At 42.7% G+C, this 22,101-nt stretch overlaps 1 protein-coding gene and 1 long non-coding RNA gene across 5 annotated transcripts in view; one reads left to right on the forward strand and one right to left on the reverse strand.

Moving 5' to 3' along the window:
• LOC114628333 overlaps nt 1-4,165 on the forward strand; it is a 32,849-nt gene extending 28,684 nt beyond the window's left edge. Inside the window, exon 4 of the long non-coding RNA XR_003712473.1 lies at nt 3,846-4,165. This is a non-coding gene — a long non-coding RNA (uncharacterized LOC114628333). The remainder of the gene's footprint in view (nt 1-3,845) is intronic.
• The window catches only part of LOC114628330 (cytidine monophosphate-N-acetylneuraminic acid hydroxylase), a 56,701-nt gene continuing 35,003 nt past the window's right edge, over nt 404-22,101 (reverse strand). For all 4 annotated transcript variants that reach the window (XM_028776300.1, XM_028776299.1, XM_028776301.1 and 1 more), the window contains 6 exons: nt 15,326-15,466; nt 11,922-12,096; nt 8,197-8,313; nt 5,898-6,013; nt 2,915-3,011; nt 404-1,794 (listed from right to left, as the gene is read on the reverse strand). In XM_028776300.1, coding sequence (XP_028632133.1) covers nt 2,936-3,011; nt 5,898-6,013; nt 8,197-8,313; nt 11,922-12,096; nt 15,326-15,466 — 625 coding nt within the window. In that variant the 3' untranslated portion in view covers nt 404-1,794; nt 2,915-2,935. The remainder of the gene's footprint in view (nt 1,795-2,914; nt 3,012-5,897; nt 6,014-8,196; nt 8,314-11,921; nt 12,097-15,325; nt 15,467-22,101) is intronic.

The following is a 22,101-nucleotide window of genomic DNA, read 5'->3' on the forward strand; positions in this document are numbered from 1 at the left end:
CCCTCCCTCCCTCCCTCCCTCCCTTCCTCCCTCCCTCCCTCACCCCTCCCTCTCTCCCAATCCTTTCTATAACGCATTACTAAAAGGGGAATTTCCTTTAAAATTCATTAAAGGATATGAAAAATGCCTACCAAATACAGTTTCACTTTTGCTCAAGCCAGAGAGAAGGAAGTCTCACTCCAGAGGGCTGAGGGGACTGTTGATGCCAGGAAGAGAAATGAAAAGGTGACCACGATAACCTTTAAAGCAGCATTTCTAAGAGTTCAGTAGAAAGGTGAGACTTTTTATCCCAAGTTACAGATCTTAGTCCAGTGTGGTGACTCCTGCAACCTCAGCATTTGGACTACTGAAGCAAGAGGATTGCCACTAGTTTGAGGTCAGCCTGGGCTACAGAGAAACAAACTTCTGTTTTAAAACAATCTTTTATTTGCCCATCATATACATCTGAACATATATATCGATAAACATTATATTATTTTAGTAGCAACTGAATGATTTACTTTCTAGTATAAATCACAAAGTCTAATCTCTGACTTCCAAGCATTTGTATTTTTCCTAGTGTGATATAAACAAGAATAGTCTACTGTTCATGCTGCTTATTTTAATGAGAAGGAGATAGCCCATCTTCCATTGATTAGTTAGGCAGCAACTCTGAGGTCAAAATCGAGAGGTAGGTGACAGAGTCAGAGAGTGCACTTGACTGTGGCAGGCAAAGGATGGCAAAACAACATGCAAAGGAGAACTCTGGTTAATAATTACAGTTCCTTAGAAACACATGAGTACATCGGAAATAATCAAATAGAAAAAAACCCCACAGGCAACTTATTTGTCTATTTGAAACAATGTTTATCAAATTCTAAAAGGAATACTTTTTCATGGCTTTTTGTTGTGGTTATTTTGAAGACAAATATTCTTATTCTCTATAGATTTTAAAAAATATTCTCTCTTTAAGATTATTAACTGGTGTTCTCATGAGCCATCAATCAAAGATCTATAGAACCTATTAAAACTCCCAGGCTTCATTGATTGAAACATTTCACAACAGAATCAAAGTATTTCTAGTGAGATGGGACCTTTGGGCTCCCAGCCTGTGTTTGGAAAGGAGATGGTGCCAACAGCTCTCTGAAAAACTGAAAACACTGTTGTGAAGCAGCCCAGAGACGGATCTACATCCTTCCTTTGGCCAGTAGCACTGCCTCTTTCCCATTTTCTTCAAGTCTCCCCACCTTCCTCCCAGAAGGCTATCTTTTCTCCAGCTTTCTTTCTTTTTGCTGCTGGAGTCTTGTAGCTTTCCCTTCCTGTCCCTACTATGCTGGGACTCACTTTTTCCTTTCGTTAGGCTCTATTTCCCACACAGAGCTCATTCTTGGCTTTCCTTAGGTCTCCTTGCACAGGAGTATAGATGGGATGAATTTGGGGGCATACTGAGGTGGAACCCAAGGTCTCATGCACTCAAAGCACATGCTATACTACCAATCCACATCACCAGCCCCAATAAAATAGTTTTGAGTCAGTCTATGCAATAATGTACAACAGACACATATGTGAACATCCCTTAAATGTAGTGTTTGTCCATTGCTGATAGAAACTTGTCTTCTTTGGCATAAACTGCTGCATTCAAGATGTAAGATCAAATACTTTAGTTTTGGGTATTGTTTGCTGTCTCTGAATAAAAGACACTGCCAATGAATAATGGTAGTTATGGGTGTGTCTATGAAAGTGTTTCCAGAAAGGTTTATCCAAGCAGGGAAGACCCATCTTGAATGTGCAGACACCATCCTATGGGCTGGGGTCCTAGATTGAACAGAAAGAGCAAGTGAGCAAAGCACAAATATCCATCTCTCTCTGAGATGACTGGGGCACAGTGTGACCTGCCAGCTGTTGATCCTACTGTAGGCCTTCCCCCAACAACATTGTCTGTATCCTAACTATGAGCTAAAACAAACCCTTCCTTCCCTCAATTGCTTTTGTCAGTTACTTTCTGTGTTCTTTTTCTCCTTTATCACCTATAAAATTATGCACTGGGGGTGTGGTGCTGTGCACTAGGGCGATTATACAACACTGTCTACTTTATATGTATGTTCATGAACTTGTACATGTGCCAGAGGTCAGGTCTGGCATCTTCCTCAAGAGATGGCTACCTTGTTTTAAGACTGGATCTCATTGGCTGGAACCCACTGGTTAGGCTAGGCTGGCCAGCAAGCCCCAGAGATCTGCCTGTCTTCCTCTCACCAGCACTGGAATGACAAACATCTCCACCAAGCCTGCCTTTCTGTATGGATGCTGGAGAGTAACTTGGATTCCCATATGTATGACAAACACTTTCCCAATTGAGTCATCTCTTCAGCCCTGACACTGTACCGGAGAGGCAAGTGTTAACACATATAGTAAATACAAAGGGGTAGGCATTGGTGGAATAAATCAATATAAATGCATGGGTCAAGAAAATTACCATTTCCACAGCATGTGTCCTTTTGGTCACATGTAGGTTGGAACAAGCTTTGCAGCACAGCTAACAAGACTCTATGCCTGGCCGTAGAAACGACAAATCTGACTTATGTCACAAAGCTGATCTCAGGCTCTGTCTCAGTCATTGCTTTTAGCAATTCTCTTTCCTGATTTTATTGTTCTCTCTCCTTTTGGACTCAGGGTTTCTCTCCAAAACAGCACCTGTTTTCCTTAGCAGTCTGTGACACCTCAACTCTTTCAAGGAGACTGTGGACTCTGAGACGATGATCTTTCTAGTTGTCTTTATGTTTTCTTTATACCTTTATATATTTATTCTTACACCTCACTGTTTTTATGTAATCTCTCTTTCATGATCCCCTGGAAGTCATGCTTCCTGTAATTCAGGTGATGAAGCGAATGCCATGGGTATATGGCTAGGTGTCTACCAGCCCCACACGGTGCTTACCTGGGACATGCCAGGTCCGGTCTAACCACAGTGCATTAGGAACGACCTCCAGTTAGGTGGTGTTAGAGGGAGTTTTATCTGAAAATGATTCCAAAACCTGCAAGAAACAAAGCAGAGAGACATCAGCTTTGAATGTTGATGCCTCTTTCTTGGCCAGAATTTTTTTTGGTGCCTGGTCTCAGCTTTCCCCAGAGGACAGTCTTGCCCTGCTATTTCAGTTTCTGAGTTTTCAGAGTCCCTTAAAACAGGATGACATCTGTCTGTCTGTGGTGAGCCCACTTTAAGGAATTCCCATTAGTGAAAGTAACCTTCATACAAGATACACAAAGCATCAGGTTGGAGTATTAGCGAAGGTGACCACATCCCCTTAGATGTGGGAAGGTGAACCTGCTTCCTGAAGAATGGTCTGGATGACTGCTGAACTAGACTCAGAAATGGCACACATAAGAACTCACCCTGAGGAAAGCACAGGAAATGTGCCAAAAGATGCAAACATGATTCATCCAATCACTGTTTCAAATGGTGAAAAGCTAGGAAGGGCTCAATGGCCAAAGACTGTTAAAGGAGGTCTGAATCCTGGTGTACAGTATCAGGTAGGCTGGCATTAAAATGCCCATAGGAGAAAAGATTTAGAGATGGAAGAATGACTGGTGGTGGCCATGCTGGGTGCAAGAGTGAGAACAGCAGTGTCCTCGCTGGGAAAACCTCACAGTGTGCTTGGAAACAGGGAAGGAAAGATGAACCAGATACCAAATATAAATTGTTTGCTTCTGTCTCCATCACTGTAGCTCAGACTCCTGGGCTCTGCACTGGCATATTGATGACTAAAGGGTATCTGCCTACATAACCCAGCTTCCTGCTAAAGCTAAAGCTAAGGATAAAGATGTAACGATAATTCACTATCCTAACCTGTGGTCATCTTGATTTCCAGAAAGAACAGAGCCCTCCCCCGCGCCTGCCCCTGCAAAACACCTCTGTACTTCACCACGAAGGGGCGAGGCTATACCAGGAACAGAAGTGACCTTCCTGAAGGACCCGGCTCATTCCCTGAAGTGAGAAGAGGTAATTAGGGCTTCTTCCATCCACCCTGCTGTACAGACTGAAAATTGAGGTAATGGCCCAGTCAGACCACAGCTTGGCTGGACTGCCAGAGTGTGCACACTTCCACCCTATCTCAATACCCTGAAGATGGATTTGAGCCACGGGTCCCTTTTATCTGCTTTTCCTTATGCAGTCACCCTGAGTGTTCTATGACCTCCACATGTATACCATGCATACATGCATATGTGCACATGTGCATACGGAAGAACTGTTCTGACTCCTTTGCCATTAACTAGCAAATTTGCCATTAATTAAGACAGAGGAAGAAACCTGGGGTGTCCTGTGTTTTTGCTCTACAGCACTTGTTACATGTGCTCTGTTGAAAATGAACAGGGCTGGAGAGATGGCTCAGTGGTTAAGAGCACTGACTGCTCTTCCAGAGGTCCTGAGTTCAATTCCCAGAAACCACATGATAGCTCACAACCATCTGTAATGGGATCTTATGCCCTCTTCTGGTGTGTGGAGTACAGCTACAGCGTACTCACATATATTAAATAAATGAATAAATCTTAAAAAAAAGAAAAAATGAATAAAACTTGCATGTTCCAACTCCAAGAATAAGAAGATGGGCAGGAAAGAAAGCTCTGGGTTGTAGTTGGACCATTCTAGAGGAAGTTGCAGAATGTCTATACTGATGTGGCACTGAGATACTGTGGTATCATTTCCCCCTACCCCCAACAATACGTGACATGTTATTGAAGACACTCTATCTACAAAAGTGTGGGTATGCAGAGATACAGGCCAGGAAGACGCATAGCCCTTTATCAAGAGTCATCCTGAGAGTGGGCAGAGGGAGGGGCAGGAAACAGGTTTTACACATAGGAGGGGCAATCGAAACCATAACGGCTGTAACAGACACATATGCCTACATTCTTTACACTTTAAAATACAGTTTTAAGACAATGAAGGGTGGAGGCTGCATGTGGTGGCTCACACCTGTTATCTCAGCATTTTGGAAGCTGTGCCAAGAAGGATCATGGGAGGTTTGGGAACAGCTTAGGTTATGTCATGACTTACAGCCTGATCCAGGCTATAGAGTGAGGGCCTGTCTCAACCAACCCAACCAAACAAAGAAAACCAGAATTGTAAAGGAAATAAGTTTTAAAAAATGTAAATGAATATTTTAATGCACTTGCTAGAGGGATTTACTTAAGACATTCTGATTTTAAAAAATTCTACTCTAACTAGTTTGTGTGTTTCTATGTGTGTGTGAATGCATGCAGGTGTGCATGGTGTCCATGTGGAGGTCAGAGAACAACTTTCAATAGTCATCTCTCTCCTTCCACCGTATGTCCCCCTGGGATTGAATCCAGGCCAGCAGGCTTACCAATAGAACCTGTTACCGCTAAACCATCTCTGCAGAACAGACATTTTAAATAATAGGAATTTTAAAAATTAAATGTTTTCATCTTTTCACAGGGCCAGTAGTGATGATAAGACTACATTTTCTTTACTGATCTTGTACATGTAAAAACAGAAAATTGTTCGTTCTCAGATTCCAAATATGGTCTTCATAATACATGGGGTTTCTGAGTATAAACAAGCACAAATACAGTGGGTTATTCCTGTAAACCATTCAGTCTACAAAACACTGAGTTCAAGTTTCTTTTTTTGTTAAAAAGAAGAGCCAGATATGATGGTATATTCCTGTAAACCCAGCCTCTGAGAGACGGTGAAGCAGAGATTGTCAGGAGTTAGCCTGGACTACAGGATGATATGCTATCTTAAAAACACAGAGAAAAAAGGATGGAGCCTCTACTATGTCTGCTAACTTGGGGAACACAGTCAGCCACTGACTACAACTTCCCTGTACACCCCCTGTGCCCCATGCCCCTCCCCCACCACAGCCCCGTGGCATCGAGCATTCTCAGGCTAGGCTTACAGATGATGGTATATATCAGGGTCCCGCTGCAATCGGGTCTGGAATCCGATATACAAGTCATCCCACAGCAGGCCGTTCTTCACCACATACCTGATGACATCCACACGGCTACGGATCTGAAATGGCAACACAGCAGCTCTTAGGGGGCCCTGGCAATGTGAGAGTTCATTCCCCCATATCCTCAGAAAAAGTAGCTGCCACGCTGGCAGGAGCGAAGAGCGAAAGAAAGGAGAAAGGGAGAAGCCTCCTGGATGCAGGTCACAGGCTGAGGATGGAAGGAGGGAGCCAAGAGCGCTGGGACAGAGTGGCAGAAAGCAGGGTGCCGATGAGAAGCTGGGCCAGCTGGGCAGATTCCACAGCTCAAATCCAGGGTCGAGCTTCACGATGTAATAACTACTACCTCAGTTTCTTCATCTATAAAATGAAGATTAAAGCTGACATTCCTCATAGAGCTGTAGGGAAAACAAGTAAGTCTATGACCAGAAAACACTTAACATGAGGTTATACACTAGGTGCTCAATAAATGATATTACTGCCAAAAGCAGCAGGCATGCTGCCGCCATCCTCAGTGTTCGTGGCAACAAGTGGGTGTGTCCAACCTGCCAAAGAGCAGAGCTCCCTTAAATCAGGAGATTAAAGTCTTTAAGGAATCCCTACCCCACCACCTGGACATCTCGGGGCATGTCAAGGGACTCGCTGGAAACTGGAGCCCCATAAAACATGTCTGCATTGACTTCCTCTCCAGAGATTCTCACTGAGCTCCCTTAGAGACCGAGATGGAATTCTGCTGTTGCCAGACTACTAAAATTTCCTCGGATATCTGAGGCTGGGCTGGAAGGAGGTAGATTCCCAGCAGGGAGCTTTCTTCATTCTCTGACCCTTGGGTATTAGTTGCCTGTGAACACATATTGAGCAGATAAGGATCCTTGGCTTCTGGCCTTGTTTGTGAAGAAGATTCTATTGGTTGGGTTTTATGGTATGTGGAGTTCCTGGGGCACTCTCCCGGTTCAGTCCTTGTTTTGTTTTGTGCTCTTGTCACTAATGTGTTTGACAGGTACATTTCAAAGAACTGTTACTATGAAAGCTCTGTTGAGCCATTTGCATTGGTTGTATGGTTATGTGCCAAGTCTCACGAATGTTTGTCACACTCCGTTTGCTTTTCTGTGTAGCCTGATTTGACATTAACCTTCAGATTTTGGCTTGCTCCTTACCTCCATATTTGAAGCATGTAAACCATTTAGATTCAGTTTATGTCCATGGCTGTGCAAGTGAATGGATAAATTATGTCTGCGGCCTAAGGCTTAAGTAGCCACTGGAGTGGGCCATGGCTGAGAGATAAAGATCAGGATTCTTAGAAAGGCATCTGATTTCCCCGGAACTTAAGCACACTTTGTGAGGATTTCTATTATATCTCATGGAGGCCTGAGAAATGGTGACTCTTCACTATTTTGGAGAAACCTGGAGGGAGAATCCAGGCTGACTAACCCTTTTGTCCTCTCCCAGTGCACCTTGGAATAATAGAACTTTTAATGAATCAGTTTTACTTTTGACAATTGGCTTAGGAGAACACTGGAAATGCCATGACTGTAGCAAAGGTCTTCTTACAGATTATCTAAGGTTCTCCTGGACACTGAAGAGTCCATGAAGTACCCAGGATGAAAATCCACCACAGTTGTAAGAAATCTAAAAAGCTGGTTGGCTGACTAGAACTTCATGGTGCTGGACAGATATAAACCATAGTCAAAATCATCCTAGGCTGTCTTCAGCTCCTTTAACAGCCACCCATCGCTGATCTGTGTCTGAGACAACATTCCCTTGTCTTATCAGACAAAACCTTTGGAATGCATTAACTTAGCAGACCACGGGTTTCCAACATCCCCAAACCTAAGAATGTCACCAAATAGCCTGTGAAGACTGTAGCAGAGCATTCCCTGCTTTGCTGTGACCTGCCTACCTGATGTTCTTCTCTTTGGGAAATTCCTTAAGACGTTACTTCATCCTGAAATTTAAAACTTCCTAAATCATCTCCATGTTGTAGAGTGTGGAACTTGGAGCAATACTTACTCGTGTCCCTAGGTCACAGTCACTTATATTTGGCTCAAGGACAAATCATGCCTTAGTTATTTTGAGCTGTGTTTCTGAGTCAACAGAAAGATGTGGTGGTAGGACAGGACAGTGGTAAAGACAGGAAGAGAAGGGGAGGGAAGGAGAGAGGACAGTGGGCAGGGGAAGGAGAGGGAGGGAGAGGAAGAGGAAGAGGAAGAGGGAGAGGAAGGGGCCCCACCGGGGGTCTGCTCACTTCTTCATAAGGATGCTCCCGGCTGGGTCTTTCTTTCGGAAAGGATAAATCTAGAAAGTCCACCAGATAGTCGTACCCTCCAGGAAGCGGGCTGAAGTCTTCATCTGTTTCAATCATCTGTGCAAATTACAGGACAGTAAATGGTAGAACATTCATCAAGTGGTAGAGGTCTTTCAGAAATGCAAACTCTATGGAAATCTTAAATACCCTAAAAGAATAGTGGTTACTTGAAATACCCCCTCAACTTCCTCCCTTCCTCTCTACTTCCTCCTTCCTCTATTTCAGTCTCTCTTGAGCTGATAGCATTACATCCTTCCACATCAGCAAAACTGCTTCCTCTCACTGCTCGAACTTCTGTAGCACAGAGCATTATTAGCAATGTGACAGCAAGGAGCACCGGAAGCCTTCAGATGGGGGAAATAAAATGTGGAATATGTCTCACATCATATAGCAGCTAAACAGAAATACATTCATTGGGCCAGCGAGACAGCTCAGCAGGTAAAGGTGCTTGCCACCAGGGCTGGCCACACAAGTCCAGTGCCTGGAACCCACAGGCTGGAAGGAGGGAACTGATTCCCATGAGTTGCGCTCTGACCTCTACACACTCACTATAGCACAAACACACGTACACACAGATACATACATACAGACAAACATATACAAATGCAATGTAAAATTTTAAAGAAGTATAATCATCAAAAATTCTTAAGATTTCATTTCCAAGCTGATTACCCAAGTGAAAAAATCATTCAGTTTCCCAGGGCTTAGGGTTTCAAAGATGATTTCCTTAAAAATAGTTGAGAGCTAATCTAAGTACCACCGTTTTATAATATTTAAAACAATATAAATAGTCTTATACCTATTCTTTTATGTCATTAAAAAAAGAATGTTTGAATGCCTCAAATATAAAAATTGTCTCATCTTAAAATAACTCATCCCAAGAAGGGGGTGGGTCGGGAGAGCTAGCATCTTTCACCAACACACACACACTCACACAGTGTTTAGTTCATCATTGACCAGGGAAAATATCGCTGCAGGCTGGCATGAAAAGTGTGCTTCTCGAGAACCGTGACTTTGGCGTACAGCAGGTGTGACCTGGTATTGATGCTCAGGGACTGCACAGTAAACTGGGGATTGGTCCTTTCCTGAGGGCAGCCAGTACCTGTGGGTGTCTGTGAATGCTGCCCACATCCTACTGTCATCCAAGACTGCTGCTTGTTCAACCCCAGGCACCAGATGTAAGTCAGGTGTCGCCAGTGGACCAATTGCCCTGACCACTGCCTACCGCGGGCCTCTTCTTTCTCTTGCACCCGCTGTCTGCTAAGTTTGATTGTTGCCATACTAGGTATTGAAGCCAGCGTCTCCTGCATGCAAAGCATGCGCTCTACACAGAGCTGCATCTCCAGCCTGCTCTGCTTTTGGCAGACCTTGAGAAGCATATAGCCAGAGCTTTGCACATGTGTGCTTTCTGAGAGCCATGCAGGGAGGACTGACAAGTGGCTTTAGAAATCATGGAATACATCCTACTGGTTACCACAACCATATGAGTGAGCCTCAGTGTGGCATGACCCTGAGGAGAACTCGTCCTGAGGATTTCATGCTGTTACAGAGTTCTACTCTGCTTGCTGGCTTCACATCCCTTTTAATCTAAGAGTTATATGAAAACCTTAAGGGGGCTTCTGGTCCCTCACTGAACAGTATCTCTGGCACTCACAATAATAATGCTTGGCCTCTTTCAGGCATTGTTGCTGCAGCAGATTAATGATTCAATGCCACCCTAGGAAGAACATAGAGACATAGATTGTCAGCAATGACCACCACTACCCTTAGAAAACATTTGGAAAAATGAAGGTGTTAGTGAAGCTAGGTTGAGATGTTTTGCTACTGTTTCCGATGTAGAAAACCTTAGGGAACCATTTGAAGTTCAGATAAACAGACTCTTACTAGTTAAGCAAGGGACCTTTTAAAGTCAGGGGACAAGAACAATGGCAGCCCTGGCTAATGAGACTCTCACTGAGGCTGGACTGGTGATGATTGATTTCTTATACTCATGTTTCCCCTCAGCTTTCTTAAGGTTTTCTGATGAGTATATACACTTTCTGAGGATTTGAGGTAGATATAACTGATTTTTATGTAAAAGTTTAGAGTTGTGATTCTTTTAACATTCTTACAAGATTACTTTTAAAGATAAATAATAAAACAATCACTCCTTTTTTGAAACTGCAAATTGCTGCTTGCCAATAAGAGAAACTGGCTGAGAAAACTGCCTTGCTTGCTCACACTTTGTTAGTCTATAACAAGTTGCTTAGTTAGAAATGTATGTGGGTTTGGGGAATAATTTATTTTCTTTGCCTGTATTATGTAATGTTATTTCTTGTAAAGATATTGGAGAACACACTGTTTTCTCATAATCATTCACTAAGAAAACAAAAATGTAATCATATTGTAATTTTATACTGCTTAAAAAAATTAGCTGGGATATATAATCTACAGAAGAAAGAAGAAAGTATGGGTGGCTGGAACATTGTTCCTTCCATCCATCAACTATGTGTATGTATGTATGTATGTATGTATGTATGTATGTATGTATATGTGTAAAGTTTGTGTGAATGGAGGTTGGGACATTGTTCCTTCCACTCATCAACTATGTATATGTATGTATATATGTTAAGCTGTCTGGGTGTATGTTGGACCATGCATGTATATATGTATGTATGTAGATGTGTGAAATGCTTGGAGCCTGGTTGCTGGAGCTTTGCTCTAACCACTCTATGTGAATGTGTATATGTCTGTCTGTGGGTCTGTATGCAAGTATGTATGCACATATGTATATATTAGTGTGTATAAAGTTATTGGATTTTGCCTTTTGCTTCATCTACGTGTGTGTGTTTTCTTTCTTTTCTTCTCTTTCTTACCGACCTCAAAGAGTTAAAAGAGCTCCTAGCTTTTCTACTGGCCACAGGAAGTGCCAGCTCAGTAAATTAAATTTTGTTATCTCAGAGAAAAGTCAGCTGAGGAACTTCTCTAATCACTGGCTACCTTTGGCATCAGCCCCTGTAGATGTCTGGATCCACTCCCCATCAGCAGCTCTAGCACTTACCCTCAATGGCTACTTGCCTCAGTTTACCCATCACATGAATGCCAAAGCTGGTAATTGGCATGTTATGGGGCTAATTCCTGTTCAGCATTCATGCTTGCCCCTGTTTTATGCTATTTGGTCCTTAGCACAGTTGCAGATAGGATTTAGTGGCTTCTGTCTTATGCTGTTCCATTGATGCCCCTCTGTGTGGACTCCACCATCTAGCCTCACAGTTAAGCATTCCTAGCATGTCAGACAATGTACAAGACAGCCACAAGGGAGCAGGGTGAGGGGGGGTTAATGAAGAACACATAGAAAGGGAACACCAGGAGCAGAAGGGTACAGAGGACAGGATTCCGGGAGGTGGAGGACCCAACCCAAACAAAGGACAGATGAAAATGCTGTAGGGAAACCTGTTTTATATGGTGGTTAAAAAGAAATCATTGTGATAGGAGAAAAAAATACTACAAAAGTTAAACTGAGCTGTGCTTAATGGCCCCTTCCGTTTCAAAGGAGAATTATTTATCACATGGCTCGTCTATTCTCTGCTGGACAGTTTGTACAGCTTCCCAAGTGCTAATTAGAAAACAAACTAGAAAGTGGAGGATTCCAAAGATCTCCAAATTACAAGAGAGTGGAGGCATACCCTGACCACCAGGTTGTAATTCTTAAATCCAGCCCAAGTGAAGTACTCTTTAATCCAGGATGAGTGAAGGAAGATTTCATCTTTGACAGCAGAATTCAAGATCTTCAGGTATGGGTCAAAGTCCCAGGAATCCTTGTAAATTTTTGTCCCTTCTGGAGGCTCCACAATGCCCTTGCTTAAAGACACAGAGATGAGGAGGGTCGGTCAAAAAAGCAGTGAGACGTTGAAATGATTATCAGAATCCTTCCCTAGCCTAAGCCACACTGTTTCCTACACACCATGTAATAGGCAAGGCTCCCAAGTCATATTTCATTGACTAATCTTGTGTATATCTGGAGATTGAAAGGCACAAGATCCCTGATTGGGACCCTTTTGCTCCAAATTACTAGGTGATGGAGATGTTGAATATAATCGGCTTGTGCCAACTTTGTGGATGTTGGCACTCAGACGCTTCTGCATCCCAATTAGGATAAGCATTTGGTGAAAGAACAGAAGAAAATCAAAATAGCTCCTACTGGGAGTAGGGGATCCTAAGACTCAGCAAGCTAAGAAACCTCAAAGGCTAAACAAGACTCCATCCCCAAGCTATATAAGCCAGCTACAGGGAATGGGGTGTTGAGGGGATGGGGGTGGGGGGAGGGCACCCTTCTTGGGAGCTGCCCACAGACTGCTCTGGGAGTTCCAGGGATGCAGCTTTTATGAGTGGAACTGTATCCAGCTTGGAATTTTCTGTAATAAGTTGCCTTTGATCCAATCATATCCCTATAAGTGGCCCCAATGAACTCACTGATTCACCAAGCTACACTCGGGTGGGTCTGGTTCTTTGGTCTGTTAACGTGTCCTTCTGGGTTGAACAAATGTTTATTTACATCTCCAGTAAAAGTCAGACCACATGGTGCCCAGCAAATATTTGAGCATACAAATGACTTTCGCCTATAGTACATTATTGTCTCAGATATATTGTGTTCCGGTTCTTAATCAAACTCCGGCTTACAGACAGATGTCCACTTTTATATTTCAATCCGGTTAGTCATACAGACAGTCCTAAAGCTCTGTTCATTCTGGGGAGATGGCTCCCTACATGGAACGTGGACTCTTGGATCTCGAGAAAGTAATGGGGTGTGAAATAAACAAGGAAAACTCTACGGAAGCAAACACACCCATGTCTATTAAATGTTTGCAAGCAATAGCAGATGTCTGTCTTCTCAAAGCTTCACTTTGAGTCCATCATGTCTCCAAGGTTACAGAGGCACTTTGGTATCACTTCTGAAATATATCTCCAGTCTCCTCTAACTCCTTGCCCAGTGTGAGTTTGAAGTGTCAACATCTCTTCCTGTGAGAAGCCATAGCTTTCCCTCTGGCCTCCTGACTGCAGAGGCGTAGATTTAATTTCCTCTCCAGTGCATTCTCCCCTACAAAGTTGAGGTGTTTCTGGAAGCACAGCTCAAGATTGATTTTCCTTTGCTCTGTCATTTTCTGTGGCTCTCCTTATTTGCAGGACAGGTTCAAAGCCCTGATCTAGGAGGCCATGCTGACCCTGGCCTCCATGTGGTATCCCTGCCTCCTCCTGCCTCCACTTACCAGCTCTGAACTCATGGCTAGGAGGGCTCCCTGAGGACCAAGGCTTCTTCCTGCTGTGTCCTCTGTAATTCTGGCACCCAGTGTCTCAGTGAGTCATTTATGGATCAACAGCACTCATGTACTAACTTTGTTGTTTGTCTATGCCCTGCCCTTCCCCAGCCAGGCCATGGCCTCTGACTAGAAAATTTCATTCTCACCCTCTCTTCCATCCTTTTCCCTATCTCCTCTTCCATGTCCCTCCTCTTTTTTTTTTTTTCTGTCTCTCTTGTACTTGTAACCATCTTCTCATCCCTAAGTCCTGGCTAAATGCCGACTATTTCAGACTAAGATTCTGTGACCACAGTCCTAGATTTCTTGTTTCTTCCTCCTTCACAAGGCAGTATATGGTGGCTTTACTATATGTTAGCACTGAGATGAAACTGTACTGGTTCTTGTTTCCCAGAATGCTTTGCTGTGACTCTATCTCAGACCTGTCGTATCCTACATATCCCTGAGGGAAGCCCAGGTTCTGCATTTATCAAGGGCATTGGTGACTCTGATGTCTATAAGGGTGACAGTATAGCCGCATGCTGTAGGACACGATGAGAGGCCTGCACAAGGATGAGTCAGGAGGCTTAGAAAGATGCCAAAGAAGAAGGAAGGCCCTTGAAGGATGATTATTAACTGAAACAATCAAGAAACATCTTTACTCTCCATCTGGGCATCCTACCTCTTCCATGTTGGAGCACTTGGGACCTCTCAAAGAATTTTAAGAAATTTTAACTTTCACAAGGATTTGCTTGTCAGCAATAACGAGAGAGCTTTTCAATATTTTGCCCATAATTCCTATAAGAACTATTTCATGTGGGGATGGGGTGGGAGAACAAGGTCTTACTCCGTAACCCTGAAACAAACCAGGCTGGCTTTGAACTTTTGGTAATCCTCTTGCCTATTGAAGTACTGGGACTAGAGATGTGAACCATCACTCCCAGCTAAGAACTGTTTCTACCAGGTTGTAAAGTTATTCCAGAAACTAAACCTTTACTATATGCAATATACTTAGTTTTTATTTCTACTGGTGAATGTGAATTTCACTTTTGAGTGAAAATACTGGTTATAACCAAGGACCTTGGTTCGGTGGTCAGTCAGTGGATCACAAATTGAAAATTGTGATTTGAAAATTAAATTGCAGGCACAAACAGAGGGAGGACCAGGATGGGAGGGGCACAACAACGAACCAGGGAACAACAGGCAGGGTCAAACCCTGAGTGAGTGGTGGGGCGAGAGCATGCCAGGGAAGGGTAAGCTAAGTGACTGGCCCATGAAAATGAGAGCTGACCAGGCTGTAGTCATACCTAGGAAGTCAGCAAAGAATAACACCAGCTGCCCTGCTGTCCACTTCCTGTAACATCTGCACTTCTATATGTGGGGAGAAATTTATGACTACGTGGCTCAGGATGTGTACTTACAAAACTACAGGCCTCTTGAGTCAATATTAGCTCTGTTGGAATTGCGTTTCCTTGTTTGATATTTTGAAAAGTGCTGCTAATATTATAGATCATGCTTGCATTGAGGTGAAAACTAACCCTTAGAGCCACCAAACATGGGAGCCGGCAATTGAAGTCTGGTCCTCTGTGGTAGCAGTGAATACTTTGAACTACTAGCCCCTTACCCTTTACTATCTAAGAAGGCTTTGGGGGATGAGAGCACTTGAACCATTATAAAGGATAACTTAATGTACTGTAGAGTAGCGACCTGCTGTGAGTCAGGAGGTGAATTCTTTATCATAATATTCAAAAAATTATATAAGATATTTTTATCCCTCATAAATATTTAAGCCAAACCTGTCCGTTGGGTCCTTCAGCATCCTGCCCAGGTCAAGGGTAGCTCCAGGTCGAGGGGTCCATGTTACCACATCAGAGTTTTTCTTAATAAGATTGTTGAGCTGATTTGGATCATTTTTGGTGTTTGTTTCCTTAATATACCTAAGAGATAGGAATATTCCCAGATGAGAAAGTTTATCCTCTGGTGTGTATGGCAGCAACAGGGAACATTTTGGTTTACTCTTTAACCCCACTTTAATTCCAATCTTCCTCCACACATATCTAAGAAAAATAAAGACCATATTTGGGCTATTGTCCCTAATTAGTCGAGGAAGAATGTATCTTTTGTTCTCTTAAGTACATCCAGGTGGTAATTGGAATTAAGTGTGGACCATGAGTAAGCAGAGGAATTTACACACAGGCAGTAATCGCACAGTCACACTGAGTGTCAACCAGAATGAAGAAAGATTGGCTATTACTTGGTAGGTGTTATACTAAGTGCTTGATACAAACTTATCAATGCTTTACGAGGTTACTACTATCACTGCCTTCACTTCCTAGAAATGGAAGCAAAGACTGCATACCACACAGCCTGCACAGGCTCAAACTACAGATAAGGCCCCAGGTTCTCTCTCCAGCTTTCAGAATAAAGTCTGAAAAGTCTCTGCATTCAAAACCATTAAAACTGTACCTGTTATCCTTAGGGCTTGCTGGCCAGCCCAGCAATGACAGACTGACTCAAAAACACAGTCATATACATGCACACACTACACCCTCATACATATGTATGTGTGCATACAAAGAGAAGGGGACAGGGAAAGGCAAGACAAGACAAAAAATTCCACTGTTTACAGAAGAGCACATATCCTCAGTTATAGCCCTTCCTGAAACCTGCTTCCTCTTTCCTTTCCTTTCCTTTCCTTTCCTTTCCTTTCCTTTTCTTCCTTTCCCTTCCCTTATTTTTCTTTTCCTTTTCTTTCTTTCTTTTCCTTTCCTTTTATTTTCTTCCTCATTCATGAAAGGTAAGGGCTCTACCGCAGTCCTACATCCTTAGCTCAAGGTCTAGAATTTAATTGTGCTAGTAATCAAAGCTGGACATCCCCCAAATCAAACTCCAAACCACCACTTTTCTCAAAAACAAAACCAAATCCTGTAACTTGTTAATTTCCACATCAAACTGCCATTTGTGTTGGGACAGAAAGTGATCCAGTCAGAGAAAACGGATTTGTCGCTGAGTCACCAGATGGTTACTAAAGAGAATTTGGCTAGTTTGACCTGTAGGTTGGTTCTCTAGACCTTATATTTAGTCAGATAGCTAAGTAGAACATGAACAAACATCTGTGTTTCTTTCTTGAAAACACTGTCACTGCCCTTAAAAGGTGCCCATGGCTTTGTCCTTGCTCCTGACACCAGCATCTTCCTACTGCTCCAGTTCCTGTGTGGGCGTGTGCATGTGTGCACCTGTGAGCATGTGCATGTGGAGGCCAGAGGTAGGCATTTGCACCTTCCTCCACCACTCAACTTAATTTTTTGAGAAAGGGTCTTTCACTGACCTGGAGCTCACTGATTGGCTGGGTTGGCTGGCCAGCAAGCCCCAATGAGCCATCTGTGTCTGACTCCCTAGTTCTGGGATTACAGGTGTACATGGCCAAGCCCAGGTTTCACACGGGTGCTAGATGCTAACATGGGTCCTGGTGCTTGTGTAGCAAGCATGTGACTCCCAAGCTACCTCCCCAGATCCTCAGTTCCCAGTAAAGCAGCTCTATCGCTGGTGTTTCCCTTCTCAAGCCTACAGTGGCTTTCTCTGCTGAGGGGCTCCGTCTCCTGAGCCAGAGTACTGTCCATCACTCTCTCCAAAGCACAAATCGTGTTCACAGACTTCCATAACTGCATCATGCATTTCTATCTCTTTCTCTACAATAGTAATGAACTGCTTACGTATGGAATTGTAGTTTATAATTACTTTCACTGACAGCAGTGTGCTGAAAGTTTGGGTACCTCCTAAATAAATACCCACTTCCTCCAGCTCTCTTTTTGTTTTGTTTTTGTTTGGTTTTTCGAGACAGAGACTCTCTGGATAGCTCTGGCTGTCCTGGTACTTACTTTGTAGACCAGGCTGGCTTAGAACTCAGAGAGATTGGCCTGCCTCTGTGTTCTCAGTGCTGGGATTAAAGGCTTGTGTTGTACACCACACCCAGCCCTCCAGCTCTTCTACAAGACCCTGTGCTTCCAGCTACTTAATGTTTCCTTCATCCCATTCTCATTCACTTTCTCCTGCCATTCACCTGGGCAACTGTGATAGTTTTAAATTGGTCTCCAAACCAATGTTTGTTCCTCTTTTGCCTTTCTTACAATATGGATTCACAGCCTGCCAACTAATTATGGCCACCTTCCTCACTAGACTTCACTGGGATTCCCAAACCTTCAGGAAAACCCCTAGACTGTTTATCACCGTGGTTCCTGTCCGGGTCCCCCACTTCTTTCCTCCTTTCCTCATAATGTCCCCTGTCCAAGGCCTCAGGCTGAGCTGCAGAATCTCTCCCTAAAACTCATCTTCCATATGGTCTCCATGTGTAGCTAACAAGGGCCTGGAACTTTCCATGCAGACCTGGCCTTGAACTTTTGCCAATTCTCCTTCCTTTGTTCCCGAGTGCTGTTGTTATCGATGTATGCTACCACGTTCCATCATAGACTATAGTATCCCAGCTCAGCACCTTTTTACCTTTTCTGGACAGGCTTACGTGGTCTGTAAACGTAGTTTTCACTAGTCCAGAAGGCATCCTCTTACCACCTGTCTCCAGCTTAAATCCATGAAATTTGCTACCTGGTATTATAATTGTTTTTTCTTCCTACAAACTAGACCTCTGAGGACAATTATTTTACCTCCAGTCATCTGTGTCACCCAGTCCCCTATGCTCTGTATTGTCCTGTCTCATACCCCAGCCCTCCACCCTCTGTTCTCCATTCTTTGCCCACCTCCACCCCTGTCTTGAGGGTTGTGCTACTCCATAAACAATATATCACAAAAAGCAGAAACTATACTGGCCACAAGAAGTTATCTTTTAACCTTAGGCCACTCTTACTAAAATGCATTTAAAAGAGTCAAGAAAGCTAGGATATCAACAAGGATATAGAAAAGAAGAAAACATCAATAACAAGTCACACTGGGTGTTTCCAGGGGCCACATGGTGAAAGATAGGTTATTAGCAAATTGGTCCATCATGTCTAATCATAAGACAAATAAAATTGTAAGTGTTGAACAGTTGTTTGTTTTGACAAACAGTGGTAGAGCCAGAGCTTAAATCCCACAGCACTGCCCCTTCTGGGTAGCTGTCGCCACGTAACAGTAAGTCAAGGGCCATCCTTGAATGATTATTGCCATGAAAATTTATTTCTGAGACTGGCTTCTTTACTACTCAGTGAAATCATAACAACACAGATCTAATCACTCCCATCTGAAGGTGATTCACAACGTTGCTGTTTGAGGATAGGCAGTCTGTGTCCCTCTTACCCCCAAGTCCGAAAACATTATGCCCTAAAATTGATTTTCATGGAGCCAAGGGCACTTGTTCATAAAGTCCCTGCTAGAATTCAGTCACCGCGTGTGACATCTGTTAACCACACTATGTATGTAACTACAACAACAAAAATTATAAGAGCAGAATTTAAACATTGGTAAATTTTTGTTTAGCACTTAAAACGGTAAAATTAAGCCAGACCTGGTGGTGAACGGCTGTAATCCCAGCACTCAGGAGGCCAATTTGGTCTGCATAGCAAGATTCTATCTCAAAAACAAAAACGTAAATGAAAACTAAAATAAAATAATAAGATGTAATATTATGTTCCAAATATTACAAAATCGATATTTATTTATTTTCTCAAGAGACTGTGAACTCTATAAAATATGCATTTTAGCACAACTTGTTTGTGCTACAAATATGACTAAAATACTCTCTTTTGGCTTTGGAGTCTTTTTTAGAATCATTATGTCTGTAAAATTATATATACATATATATGTATATACATGTATATATATATATATATATATATATATATATATAAAATATGGAAGTAGGAATAAAATTGTCTAGAAGACTAATGGGAGGGGAAGAAAGGAAAGGTGGGGGCACAGGGTAAATATATGTAACATGCAGCTATATACTTACATAAAAACTTTTAAAAATAGATACATCTTTAAAGGAGAAGAGAAGGGTCGATGAGATAGCTCAGCAGGTAAACACACTTGCCACAGAACCTGCCAAGCTGAGTTTAATCCCTGGGACCTACACGTTAAAAGAGAACTGACTGGTGCAGGTTGTCTTCTGACCCCACCCTGCCACTAAAGAAATAAATATAACTTATAATTTTTCCATTTTTAAAGAATAATCATGTTTCCTAACAGCAGTCAGAGGACAATAGTAGGTGAGCATGAGCCAAAAATAACAATCCACATAGATAAATATCATAATGAAATCTAATGTTTTATATACTGGTTTAAAACTTAGCAAGTTTGTCCTTTGTCCTTTATATTTAAATATACTTAGACTCAATTGCTTTCATCTTTGTGGAACACAGTCCCCTGGGCTTTAGCCACATGCAGACTTGTATAAGCCCCAGTCAGAATCACTCCCCAAACTTTCTTGTATTAGATTATATTGCCTCTCAACTTCTCACCTCTTCCTATAACTGGTCTGTACTTCATTCCCATAGACTTGTTTTTTTTTTTTTTAATTGTCATATAATCTACATCATAAGGTTTACAACCTTTTGAAACTGCGTTCTTTCACTTCACAGTGCCTATTAGATTTATTCATCTGCTTATGCCGTAAGAGTTCTTACTGTGAACCAGAAGGCATAACTCATAAAGACGTTCTGTCTGGGAATTTAGTTACTACTTGTGCGGGCCTGGAAGTAGATACATCGTATGTTAAACTAAGTAAGATTTAAATATCGGTAAAACTGTAGTTAGCCTTTAAAGTGATAAAACTAAGTTAGGCATGGAGACAAACCTGTGATCCCAGCACTCAGAAGCTTAGAGTAGAGAATCACAAACTTCAACTTATCCTTTCCTGTGGCATGTGGGCTGATGTGATAATTATGAACATGGCTACTGTTTATTTTCATATGGTTTTATGTGAATAAAGATTTGGATTTCTAAAAAGCGAATGTCTAAAAGGCTAGGCCATATGAGAAGGTTAGGTTTAAAGCAGCTTCCACCACTGCTTCCAGGGTGGCTAAGCAATACTAGCAGCAACACAGAAGAACGCTGTTAACCATGGCCGCAATGCTGCGCCGAGAACTCTCAGTGCCACTGTGGCTCCTGCAACCTTACCACGGCTTATTTGCTGTGTAAAAGTCTTCCTAGTATCCCACTCTCCCCCTACAAGAAAAACCAAAAACAATCAAAAAAAGGGCCACAGAACTGAACAGAGAGGTCTCAGAGGGAGAAATGCAAATGACTAAGAAATATTTCTAAAAACTGTCTAAAAAGCTGCCAGGGAAATGCAAATTAGAACGATGTTGAGATTTCATGTCACTGCAGTCAGAATGGCTCAGAGTAAGATGATAGACGTTGGCAATGATGTGGCCGACAGGGAACCCTCATATACTGGTATAGCCACTATGGAAATCAATGTGCTAGAAATAGATGTACCACATGATCCAGCTACACCACTACTTTTACTGTCCATTTATCAGTTGGTGGATATCTAAAAAACAGCTATGTTCATAAAGCAGCTATGAACATGTATGAGGGCCTGTGTCTGTGGAAGAAAAGAGAGTTCTTTGGGAATGTACAGTGTATGGAGAAAAAGCAGAGGGGAAAGGTGAGGGGGGATCCAGTCCTCAACTCAAGAAGATAAACAGCTTAAAGAAAAGCCTGATGCTAACTGGAATAAAGGGAGTAGTGACCTCAGGGCAAGACCCCATTCAGCTAAGCTTCCAATTTGTGTAAAGGAACCAAAGGGGAGCTTCAGCAGTGACAGAAACCACCACCCTCAGAAAGCTGATGCAGATGTCATTCAAGGTAGGGGCCAAGTTCCAGCCCACCGAGCAGCAGAACTTGGCAGCTTCAGCCATATGGCTCTGGCTTTAGAGTCAAGGATACGAGAAAAGGTTGCAAAATCTTCTGCTGTAGCTAAGGAAAGAAGCTGAGGCCAGGCATGGAACAGAGGTGTCCCTTCATGGTGACCCAGAGAGACCATTGTGTGCAGCTGTGAGGATGAAACCCATCTGGTTTTAGGTCTAGCCTTAGTCTGATATTCCCTCACCATGATCCTTTTCCTCTCTTTTGGGATAGTAATGGATATTCTGTACCACTATATGTTGGAATTATGTGATTTGCACTTTGATTTTGATTTTATAGAGGGTTAAAGTTAAAGATTGTTATAAATCACAGAAGAGACTTAGGAGTTTTAAACCATGTTTAAAAACTGCGAAACACTATGGGGCCTTTGAATGTGAATTAAATGCATTTTGCATTATGATATGGCAATAAGTCTATGGGGGCCAGGGAGTGGAATGAGGTGACTTGAATGGGAAGGGCCCCCTTAAGCTCATGTATTTGAATGCTTAGTCACCAGGGAGTGGCATTACTTGAGAAGAACTAAGACCCATGATTTTGCTGGCATAAGTGTGATATGGTTGAAGGAAGACGTAACTGGGTGTGGGCTTTGAAGCTTCAAAAGCCCATGCCAGTCTCTCTCTCTCTGTCTATGTCTATGTCTCTCTCCCTCTCCCTCTCCCCCTCACCTCTCTCTCTCTCTCTCTCTCTCTCTCTCTCTCTCTCTCTCTCTCTC

This window comes from Grammomys surdaster, unplaced genomic scaffold (assembly GCF_004785775.1).
Source record: "Grammomys surdaster isolate TR1022 unplaced genomic scaffold, NIH_TR_1.0 267, whole genome shotgun sequence".
Classification (NCBI taxonomy): domain Eukaryota; kingdom Metazoa; phylum Chordata; class Mammalia; order Rodentia; family Muridae; genus Grammomys; species Grammomys surdaster.